Here is a 12,260-nt window from a genome sequence, read left to right on the forward strand (position 1 = left end):
CTTAAAAAAATTTTGTTTGTAGAGACAACAGATGATGCTTAGTCCCACAAAGCAGATGTTCTGCCAACCTTGTGGTTTTAATATTTTAGTTTCATTTTAATATTTTCATGGTGCGCTAAGTGAGTAATTGTAATTAGTAACTCATTTATAGTGCCTCGTTCAGTGTTCAACCAATAAACATCTTTTTATGTTATTAAAACTCTTAGGCCTCGATGGGTGGTTCCAGTTTTGCCGAAAGGGGAATTAGAAGTGCTTTTAGAAGCTGCTATTGATCTTAGTAAAAAAGGTAAGTTTAAATGGTCTTATGCTTTCCATAATGTATGCTACTAGCTAATAGTTTCACTTCATGCCTGAAGACTTTTTCTGTGTATTCCTAGACTAGAACATTTAACTAAGTTTTCTTGCTATGGCTTATGATTTGTCCCTAGAGCAAGGGTTCATATCCTTCGGACAGCCTTCAAGGATATTTGTGAACTCTCTGAAGTTATACGTAAAATTTGTATATATTCATATTTAAACTGTTTAGCTTATGTGTTGATTATTCTTTAATACACAGAAAAGGTTTGGATTTTCTCTAAAAGAAAAAAAGACCTGAAAGATGAGGTCCTGTGTTTTTTTTTAAAAAGTAACCCAATTAAAAGGAGTCATGCTGTTATTCTTGTCTAGAAGAAAAAGCTTAATTTTGGAATTAATCATTTTTTTTTTCAGTGACTAGTTTTCTTTAGGTGCAATTGAATTCTCTTAGCAAAGGGCTACTATTGTAATATCTACTCATTTTTAAGGCATTGGAGATTAAAATAAACAGCAATAACATTTCAATTTCTGAAATAGGGTAGCCATGGATCTGTTCTAATTATCAATAGGAATCATCACAATTGAAATTAAATGTTGTAAAAATTATTGTCTTTAGTACCTTGCTTAAGTCTGTCTCATTCTACGGCAAGGGTAAAATTTCCTTTGTCTTAGAGTAATTACCCTCCTTCATTTAAGGAATGTGTCGTTACACCTTACTAATCTTAGAAAACCAATCTAATGAGCTATGAAAATGCATTATGAGATAACCATTGTTTTCACCACTCAGATTTCTTTCGTTCATTTACACATTTATTCATCAATTCAGCAGATTTTTGAAGGCTTCTGTCCTAGACATGTTTTAGGTCCTGACTGTACAGTGATAGGTAAAAACACACAATGGTATTTCATTTAATATCATTGACATTCATTGGAAATGCAGTCCCCTCCTCCTCCCCATATTTCTTTGGGACCATGGTTTATTTTAATTTTAAGCAAGGTTCAGATTTTTTAAACTACAGTACTGGGCTTAAATGTCATGTCTGTTGTACAGCCAAAATCGAATAATACTCGTATGTTCAAACTGAATGGCTTTTCATTTTGTCATCAAGAGTTAAAGTTTATTTTGTGTGTCTGGGGGCATGTAGCTCTGTTGCCTTTCTGAAATCAGGTGAAATTAAAAGAAAGATATAAAGAAGCATAGATGTTGAGCCAGTGGAAGAGACTAATACGGAAGATGATAATTTATCTTTTATCGATGAAACTCTTCTGTAGAATAGGAGAATAGTATGTGATGTCAAATGGATAATGTACAACCAAAATGAGATTTTAATAATAGTTAAGAAACGTCATTTTTAAAAAAAAATTTATTTTATTTATTTTTGTCTGCGTTGGGTCTTCATTGCTGCACGCGGGCTTTCTCTAGTCGCGGCAAGCCGGGGCTACTCTTCATTGCGGTGTGTGGGCTTCTCATTGGGTTGGCTCCTCTTGTTGCGGAGCACAGGCTCTAGGCGCGCGGGCTCAGTAGTTGTGGCTCGCGGGCTTTAGAGCACGGGCTCAGTAGTTGTGGCGCACGAGCTTAGGTGCTCCGTGGCATGTGGGATCTTCCCGGACCAGGGCTTGTACCCGTGTCCCCAGCATTGGCAGGCGGATTCTTAACCACTGCGCCACCAGGGAAGTCCCCGAGAAACGTCATTTTAAAAATTTTAAGATTTGTTGTCAGGGAGTAAAATACTGTGAAGTATTTAAATCCCCTATCACGTGGTACTCATAACCATTTTGTATTTAAGGTCGGTCCAATGTCATAATTTGAAATAGTTTTGATTCATCTTAATATTACTTGGATTAATGTACTCTTATACAGTTAAGTATTTTTGAAATTCATTGAAGATTATTTTTGTTTCTGAATCTGTTACCTTTTTGACCTCTTATACATAATGCTGTGAGTTTTGTTCCAAATCTAGTCAGCATTTGTTAGCTGTTACTGAATATTTTACAATTATTTTTATCTTATAATTGGACACTGTAAGACAACCAGAGAAATACTTTGTTTACATTAATTTTTCTCTCCTTTTCTTAGGCCTTGATGTTAAAAGTGAAGCATGTCAGCGATTTTTTCGCGATGGGCTAACAATATCTTTCACTAAAATCCTTACAGACGAGGCAGTGAGTGGCTGGAAGTTTGAAATTCATGTGAGTCTTTCATTTAAATTTTGAAAATCAGATTTATATAGTGATGAGTGTGTTTTCTTATATAGTATATTTGGTTATATATTTGATCCATTAATTAAAGGATTTTAAAATGAGAAACTTTAAAAATTTATTAGTTATAATTTCTGTTGAAAGAAGCATGATCATTTAGAATGAGTGTGAGATTTAGAGTTAGAAAACATTGGTTTAATCTGTCTCCTTGGTTCTCAAGTGCCTTGTGACTTTTGACAAGTGACCGTATTTCACTGAAAATACGACAGTTGTGAAATGCACCACTCACTCACTTTATGTACCACTGAGGAAGGAAAACACCCAAGATGGGGAATCTGTTATCTGAGACACAAAGGGTCAATGCAGAGAAATAAACTTAACATACAGAAAGAAACACCAAAGAAACCTGCACATTTCAACCTTGGCACCTGGTAGAGGGGGAAAAATCTCTTAAAAGCTTAAACCACAAGCTAGTATTCAAACAGTTTTGAAGCCTGAATTCAAATCAGAGTTGTGATACAAAAAAATATCAGGTGGGGAACTTAAAGTGGTCTCAGGTTGGTGGTGTCCCCAGATGACTGGCAGAAACCAAGACAGATCTCTACAAATACCTTCAGTCTAGGGAAATGCACTATACATTGATTATGTGATACAATCAGATTCCAGAGATCTTAAAAAGTGATAAGAAATGTGCATTTTTAGATTGAAGTACCATAATTACTCCAAGTCTCTGTTCTTGTTTATAATATGGAAATATGGTTATAAATTGTGAAGCAGGGCATATTTTTATGCCCTGTGAACTATTTCTCAAATATAACCATAGCATAAAGATACCAACATCTTCTAATTCAACATGTAAGTTTTTAAGTATAGAATGGAAAGTTTGGGAGTGGTATCAGACTTTTGCATTGAGGCGTAGATAGCAAACCTACTCCACCTGGGATATTTGATGATACATTGTTTAGATTTTAGAATTTTTGCCTCTAGTCAGAAAATTGCATAGAGAAAGCAGTGGTAATTTGCATCGTCTGGGGACATAGAGCAGTGCCTACTTCATTTTGTAAGTCATTGCAAATAGCTTTTGAAATTAGGTACTATATAAATTATAAAGTAAATGCTCATTTCTTTTTTGATATATAAATTTGATCCCAATATTAGTAAAATTAAACATAACTCAAAAATGATCGGTATAGCACAATTGAGAGGTCATTATTAAGATATAATTAATCAAGGGCTTCCCTGGTGGCACAGTGGTTGAGAGTCCGCCTGCCGATGCAGGGGACACGGGTTCGTGTCCCGGTCCGGGAAGATCCCACATGCCGTGGAGCGGCTGGGCCCATGAGCCATGGCCGCTGAGCCTGCGCGTCTGGAGCCTGTGCTCCGCAACGGGAGAGGCCACAACAGTGAGAGGCCCACGTACAAAAAAAAAAAAAGATAATTAATCAAGATCAGAAGATATTTCTGTTTGGGATGGTTTGATCTCATTAATTATTCTTTATATAACAGAGGTGTATTATCAACAATACTCATCGCCTGGTGGAGCTATGTGTGGCCAAGTTGTCCCAAGACTGGTTTCCACTTCTAGAACTTCTCTCCATGGCCTTAAATCCTCATTGCAAATTCCATATCTACAATGGTACACGTCCATGTGAATCCGTTTCCTCAAATGTTCAGTTGCCTGAAGATGAACTCTTTGCTCGTTCTCCAGACCCTCGATCACCAAAAGTGTGTTGGTTTGTTCTTTTCAAAGTTAAATATTACAGTTGTTTTGCTCTGCTATAGAACTTTAAATGATCTGAACCTACTGTTAACATGGAGGAGGGTAATTTCACATTGCTCTTAAAGGGATTTTGCATTATTTTGTAATTTTTTTTTTAATTTAAAAATATTTTTGGCTTTCTCCATGTAGTTAGTCCCCATTGTCTTCTGCCCAGCCTCTTGGGAAATAGTCATAATTTGGGTTGGTATGAAACAGAGCATATTTTTCCTTTTAAATAAGAGTAGAGTAGGAGATTACTTCTTTGACCAAGGCCTGGCTAATGTGTCATAAAACTATAGAAATTACAAATGAAAGCAAAATAGCAAAACTTACAAATATCAATGAAATATATATAGTATACATAAACGTAAAAGTTCTCCAATGTAAATTTTCTATGCCAGCATAAACAGAATGTACATTAAAAAATGCATCCCTAAGCTGTACTTCTTTTAATTAAATAATTAACCATATATAATTTTTAAACTTTAGAATTTAGGAAGGCTTTTTAAATATTGATGACCTTATTTTTTAAAAAAAGGAAAATTTGAACATATATATATATTGTTTGGTTTATTCTGTTAAAAGTGGAAGTCATCAAAACTTATTGAACTGCGAGCTGAGAGTTTCTGGTATTTCCCAAGGTTCCTATTGTTGCCACTTCAGGCTTTTTTTGTTTGAGTAAATCAAATTAATATTTAAATAATGGCAATCTCTAAAAGACACCTGTATTTTTTTTAAATTTTACCTAATTTTTTGCTCTGTAGGTCAATAGTAATCTATAAGAGTCTCAAAGAGAACAAGTTGATTTAGGATGGCTTCTGGTTGAAGACATTTTTAAATATCTTTCTTTGAAGCCTAGCTTTTCTTGAGTATTATTAATTTTTGAGTATTCCTAATTGCATAAGTGTACAATGCAGCTGAAAATATATGAGATTAGCTTTAGCCTGATTCTTTACTTTGTGCACATATATATACTGTGTTATATATACATAACTGTTGAGTATATCAGCCTAATTGTCTCATTCCAGTTACTGGAGAAATAAAAATACATTACATAGTAAGTATGTACTTTCTTAGAATTGCTGAATGCTAAAAGGGACCTGGTGAATTAAATGCTCAGATTTTTAATTTTTTTTTTTTAAATAGCTTAATGATTTATTGCAAAATGAGCATCCACGTAACCCACTCAGGTCAAGAAATAGTACATTGTCACTCCCTGGAGGCCCCCTTCCACACTCCCTCCCAGTCATTGCCCCCTCTGGCCTTCCTAACATTAAGTAATGTCCTAACTAATAAAATCATTTCCTTGCTTTTCTTTATAGCTGGACTCAAGCACATGTCCATAATCCCTGTAGTTTAGTTTTGTCTATTTAAAATACCTTATGAAAATTAAATTGACATAAATTCTTTTGTATCTGACTTTATCTCAACAGATTTCTTTGTAAGAATCAGAGTTTTAATTGTTTTGATTTAGCCTTTTAAGGCCAAATAAAAAGGAAAACATTATAATGAACTTACATAGAAATATATGGTAGTTGATTTATTTGAGAATTTAATTGATTTAGAGTCTCATAAAAATCATATCAAAACTACCATAGTGTCTCTTTAAAGCAGTTACCTTTTACTTAGCGTTTTCCCTTTGTCCTGAACACTGCTTTTTGTTTGTTTTTGAAGAGCTGTAGAAATTATTTTTGCTTAAGACTTAAGTAGAGAAAGTGCCCCTTTTTCCCCCTCTTGTTTTTCTTCCCTCAGTGACTTGCAAAATGTGGCCTTTTAGAAGAAGGCAAGGAATTAAACGTTGTCTTAAGTACGTGACTTTTTAGATACATTTGATTCTTTTATCTGTATAAGCTTTTGATTCCTTTTTAATTTGCCTATCCCAGCTACACTGTACTTGTGAGTTACTTGCTATCCCTTAGAGAAGAGGTTGAAAGATAATTCTTACTATTGTATTGTGGTACCTCTAAGATGAGAACTGGGTGTATTCACATGAGTCAAAACAAAGCATCAACCAGCATGTTCTAGTTAGGAACAAAAAATAGAATACCAGGGATAAGTTTTTCTTTGGCTTTAAGATTATTGTAGTTTTAGGGTGTTTGTAGTTATTCACAACTACAACAAAAAATAAATTCAAACAATATCTTAGGTTACCAGATATCTTTTTTTTTTTTTTAAAGAGTCTTTTTACCCCCTTAAATTTTTTAAAATAGACCTTCAGATAATAAGGTATTCACCTATGGTGGAATCTCTGAGATAGAAGCGTGGCTTCTAATTCCTGTTCACCAGCTATATCGTTACAAACAAACAACTGTGCCCTAGTGATCTATACTACTACTTATGCTTTTCTCACAGACAGGATTACTGTGAACAATATGCAATATTCCGTGTCTTTTTTCAAAGATGGTTTTACATAATTTATTGAATTTCCTGTTTCTAGTATGTTTCAATCAAGAAATTACTTCAGATAGCATTCCCCCCCCCCCCCCCAAAAGCAGGAAGTTAACTTTTTTATTAACTGTATTGTTGCAGGGTTGGCTCGTGGATCTTCTCAACAAATTCGGCACTTTAAATGGGTTTCAGATTTTGCATGATCGTTTTATTAATGGATCAGCATTAAATGTTCAAATAATTGCAGCCCTTATTAAGTAAGTTATGTTTTAAAATTAATCTTCAGTGCATTATAGAAATTGCTACTTAATTGCTTGATTAAAAATTGTTGCTTTTTTCAAATGTGGTTTCTTCTCTTTAGCTGGTAACTTGGATTTTTTATTTTTTAAAGGAAATTACTCTGGTTTATTTTTTTATTATTATTATTTAAAAAAAATATTTATTTGGCTGTGCCGGGTCTTTGTTGCGGCTCGTGGGATCTTTGGTTGCAGCATGCGGGCTCTTAGTTCCAGCATGAAGGATCTAGTTCCCCAATCAGGGATTGAACCCACACCCCCTGCATTGGGAGTGTGGAGTCTTAACCACTGGACCACCAGGGAAGTCCCTGGATTGTTTTAAAGTAATAGGTACAGTCTGAGTTCAGTCCTAGTTGAATTGTAAGACATTGAATATTAAAAGAGATTTTTGTCTCTCTTGTTTCAGACCATTTGGACAATGCTATGAGTTTCTCACTCTTCATACGGTGAAAAAGTACTTCCTTCCAGTAATCGAAATGGTTCCACAGTTTTTAGAAAACTTAACTGATGAAGAACTGAAAAAAGAAGCAAAGAATGAAGCCAAAAATGATGCTCTTTCAATGATTATTAAATCTTTGAAAAATTTAGCTTCAAGGGTTCCAGGACAAGAAGAAACTGTTAAAAATTTAGAAATATTTAGGTTAAAAATGATACTTAGGTAAGATATTTACCTCTTGAAATAATTATTTATGTGAATGTTTAGAATTGTATTTAACACTGAATTTCTCTTACAGATTATTGCAGATTTCTTCTTTTAATGGAAAGATGAATGCACTTAATGAAGTTAATAAGGTGATATCTAGTGTATCATACTACACTCATCGGCATGGTAACCCTGAGGAGGAAGAATGGCTCACAGCTGAACGAATGGCAGTAAGTCCTTTGATTCTACTTTCATGAATAAGAATCTATCTAAGGCAAAAATCAGAATAGCTCTACTTAAAGTTAGTAATGTTAACATTTTAAAGTAAACTTTGAAATTGGGAGGTGTTTGGATTGATCTACAATTCTGTTAATCCTGAGAACTTTTTGTGATAACATGGTTTATTATTTGGTATATTTGGTGATATGTAATTGTTTGATGATAATGGGTAGCTTAGCACATCTTTGATAAGCTTACTGCTGAATGTAGGTGTTCTGAAATAATAATTAGCTTGTCAGGTGGGGGGTTGAAATTGAGTAAATAAAGGTGATTTGGGAAACAGATTGGGTAGTATCTGGTAGCTATTGAATGAAGTGGCCTATTCATTTGATGAATTCAACTTAAAGATTTTAAAATAGGAAATAGAATTATTGGAGTAAGATACACATGAGTTAATGTTTTGTCATCATTGTAAGGACTTCGCTTAAGCACTTATATTTACATCATTTTGATGTTGAAGGTTTAGGAAACTTTACCCTAGATAATTTGCATATATTATAGTTTTAAAATGAATACGAATGCTACTTAAATATTGGTTGAATAACTTTAGTGCATACTGTCTGACAGTACTGAGGAGACATCTGTAAAAGAACCGTCCTTGACCTCAAGGAGGCCTCAGTTTAATAGGAAAACAGTGATTAGAATGTGATAAAAGGTATGTGGAGGATGCCTAGACACATTGGCCCTGTGTTAGGGGGTCAGGTGGTAGACATCTAGTTTTGTGTATCTGATTTGTCTGTTCACCTTGTGGAAAGTCGAGCACAGAGCTACTCCGTGTGGTCTGAGGTCTGGTTCTGGTCCTTGAGCTGTTGCCAAGGCTAGATGAATACGGCAAATGGCATTGAGTGTTTAGGAACTTCTGTAGCAATTTCATATTGCCACATTTTAATGGTATTCTACAAAAATATCTGTCTGTAATAGATTAGAAGTAAAAAAGGGCCTTTACCAGCTGAGAAGTGTACTTCTTTTCTCTAGCACATTTTGGGGCCAAATACTTTTTATTCTCATTAAATTGAATAGCGTAAAATCATACAGTGTGGACTGTTACCTTTGTATTGTATCATGAGTTAGTTTTCTTTTGTTGATTTAAATATTAAATAAATACCTGTCGAGCAATATAGCATAGTGTTAGAGAAACACAGACTTCGGTAGCTTTCAGCCTTGATTCAGATTCTGGTTCCAACACTTCTGAGCCTGTTTACTTTTCTGTAATAGGGTAATACAGCCCTCATTAGGATTGCTGAGAAGATTAAAAAGCTAATGGATAAGCAATAATAGTGTAATTGGTTAATAAATAAAAGTAAAAAGTACCTTTTCACCCAAATCAAAACTGGTATAAAAAAATCTAAAGATCCAAAAATAAGTCCTATAACCCACCATACCTAAACCATGGTGATCACTACATTTATTTATTTATTTAAAAATTATTTTATTTATTTATTTTTGGCTGCGTTGGGTCTTCGTTGCTGTGCATGGGCTTTCTCTATTGTGGCGAGCGGGGTCTACTCTTTGTTGCGGTGTGTGGGCTTCTCATTACGGTGGCTTCTCTTGTTGCGGAGCACCGGCTGTAGGTGCGCAGGCTTCAGTACTTCTGGCGCGCAGGCTCAGTAGTTGTGGCGCACGGGCTTATTAGTTGCTCCGCGGCATGTGGGATCTTCCCAGACCAGGGCGCGAACCCGTGTCCCCTGCCTTGGCAAGCGGATTCTTAACCACTGCGCCACCAGGGAAGCCCAATTACTACATTTAAATAATAATTTTCTGAGTAAATGCTGGAGTAAAATCTTTTTAATGATTTCACTGTTTCTAATTCATGGAAACATTTCTGTATGTGCAAAATTAAGTTCCATGAAATTATTGTGATTTTTCATAATTTTGTATCAAAAGAACACATAACCATGTTCCATTAGTGCATTATATTTTGAGTTGTTTTGTTTTGTTTTTTGTTTTGTTTTTGTTTTTTTGCGGTACGCGGGCCTCTCAGTGTTGTGGCCTCTCCCGTTGCGGAGCACAGGCTCCGGACGCGCAGGCTCAGCGGCCATGGCTCATGGGGCCTAGCCGCTCCGCGGCATGTGGGATCTTTCCAGACCAGGGCACGAACCCGTGTCCCCTGCATCGGCAGGTGGACTCTCAACCACTGTGCCACCAGGGAAGCCCATATTTTGAGTTTTTTAATTCCTGCTAATGTTTAAAAGTGTGAACAGGGACTTCCCTGGTGGTTCATTGGGCAAGACTGCGCTCCCAATTCAGGGGGGCCCGAGTTTGATCCCTGGTTGGGGAACTAAATCCCACATGCATGCTGCAATTTAAAAAAAAGAAAAGAAAGAAAAAAAAAAAACCCTGGAAGCTAAAAGTGTGAACAATACTTTATGTATATATTTTTAGAAGCTTTGAAACAAGTGTTTGAATTCTATTTAGGAGTGGATACAGCAGAACAATATTTTATCCATAGTCTTGCGAGATAGTCTTCATCAACCACAGTATGTAGAAAAGCTAGAGAAGATTCTTCGTTTTGTCATCAAAGAAAAGGCCCTGACCTTACAAGATCTTGATAATATCTGGGCAGCGCAGGTAAGGAATTTAAGATGGTGGCTCTTTGGTTTGTAAAAGAAATGTACTAAAAACTAAAGAAATGGTAGTAGTTGTAGTTAAAAGGGATGAAGACTTACGCTGTTTGACTTTCAGTATAGGTAAATGCTTATTGTTTACAGAAGTCCTGTCAAGAATCCTTCTGAGATGGCCAGTAATATTTTTAAAATAAAAAATATTCCAACATCTACTGTATGTATTTGGTAAAGGTTGGCAATTTGTAGGTTTTAAATAAGAGGCAAACGTAAAATAATAAGAAATGTCTATTGAAAGAGTATAAGACATCCATAATTGGTTTCTTCATATACTGAAAACAAAGAACTCCGATGTCAGGAAAGTTAAATCACTAGATGATTTATAAAATCCTGTAATAATCCGAAAGATTAATAGCTTTTAGAAGGATAAGTGATCTTTGGTCTCAGAGATAGAAACTATGTGATTCCTTTGATTATCTTAATGACAAGTTTCTATTCATGGATCACTTAGGAAGTATTGATGAGTTCTAGATTACAAAGCTTTGTTCATTGAGTCTGTAGAAACCAAGAAAGCATTCAGTTTTGCCTTTGAGTGCTTAAGGTTCCAGTTTTGAAACAGTACCACTGGTGGGCCTTATTCTCCTATTTGCAATGTTAGAGCTGGCATGTTAAATTCAATAAACTGTAATAAAAGTTCACATGAATTCCCAAAGTCTACATTAACTATGTATGTCAAGAAATTGAGTTGTCAGGTTTTAGATGGCAGTTCTAAAACATGTAAAATATTAGGAATTTTCTTAGGTTACACAGTTAGTCGGAGATGGGAATACTTTATTAATAGTTTTCCACAGACAGTGTATGCTACTTATTGCTGTTCAAATTTTAGTATGCTCTGATTTTCTTTGGTTTTTCAATAGGCGGGGAAGCATGAAGCCATTGTGAAGAATGTACATGATCTACTGGCAAAGTTGGCATGGGATTTTTCTCCTGAGCAACTTGATCATCTTTTTGATTGCTTTAAGGTAATAGTTAACATAATAGTACAGTTTCATTTTTAATAGAATTAATTCATTAAATCTATGAATGGTTCTTACCCAGTAAGTACTTAAATGGAAATCATTAAACAGTTTCTAGTGTAAAGGAATTGACCACTGTTTTCTTTTTCAATGAGATCTTGATGTTCATTTTTATAATAATAGTCCTCATAAATAAGGATTTTTTTTTTAATTCAGTTGTCAATTTGGATTCCTTTCCCCTAGCAGTTTGTGTTTTTATTATAGGTTCAAGTGAACTGTAGGACTGCAGGGAAGGATTAGTTGGTGGCAATGAAAAATAAAGAATCAACAGCAAGGACTACCAATACCTTAATAGTCTGGGGTGATATGCACAGGCGAATTGGAAATGTAATTCATGGACTTAATGGAAATGTAATTCAAAAGGTAGCCCAAGAGCTCCTACAGTCATATCTGCATTGGTGCCATGATGCACTTTTTAAAGCCATATTGTGTAGTGGTCTCTCTCCAGTTACTAGTGCTGGGTTTGTAAAAGCCAAGCGTTTGGTGAATTTGTGGATTAAGAACACAAGATGTTATGGCAGTGTTCACATAGGGGCATTCTGTTAACAACTGGCATTAGATCACGAAGGTATCTTGTTAAAAATAACAGTTATAACAGTTATACTGACTGCTGGTGGGAACATAAGTTCCTATAACCACTTAGGAAAATAGTTTGGTGTTTCTGGAAAAGTGTAAGATTTTTCATGACTTAATCGGTTTGACTTCTGAACGTATACTGTAGAGAAATTCATGCATATGTACACCAGTATACACCATCAACATTTG

At 35.1% G+C, this 12,260-nt stretch overlaps 1 protein-coding gene across 5 annotated transcripts in view; it reads left to right on the top strand.

The window, feature by feature from the left end:
- USP9X (ubiquitin specific peptidase 9 X-linked) overlaps nt 1-12,260 on the top strand; it is a 126,341-nt gene that overhangs the window by 37,672 nt on the left and 76,409 nt on the right. For all 5 annotated transcript variants that reach the window (XM_032621023.1, XM_032621026.1, XM_032621024.1 and 2 more), the window contains exons 4-11: nt 207-286; nt 2,372-2,484; nt 4,000-4,218; nt 6,782-6,897; nt 7,343-7,594; nt 7,671-7,809; nt 10,274-10,426; nt 11,337-11,441. In XM_032621023.1, coding sequence (XP_032476914.1) covers nt 207-286; nt 2,372-2,484; nt 4,000-4,218; nt 6,782-6,897; nt 7,343-7,594; nt 7,671-7,809; nt 10,274-10,426; nt 11,337-11,441 — 1,177 coding nt within the window. The remainder of the gene's footprint in view (nt 1-206; nt 287-2,371; nt 2,485-3,999; nt 4,219-6,781; nt 6,898-7,342; nt 7,595-7,670; nt 7,810-10,273; nt 10,427-11,336; nt 11,442-12,260) is intronic.

Source organism: Phocoena sinus, chromosome X (assembly GCF_008692025.1).
Source record: "Phocoena sinus isolate mPhoSin1 chromosome X, mPhoSin1.pri, whole genome shotgun sequence".
Classification (NCBI taxonomy): Eukaryota; Metazoa; Chordata; class Mammalia; order Artiodactyla; family Phocoenidae; genus Phocoena; species Phocoena sinus.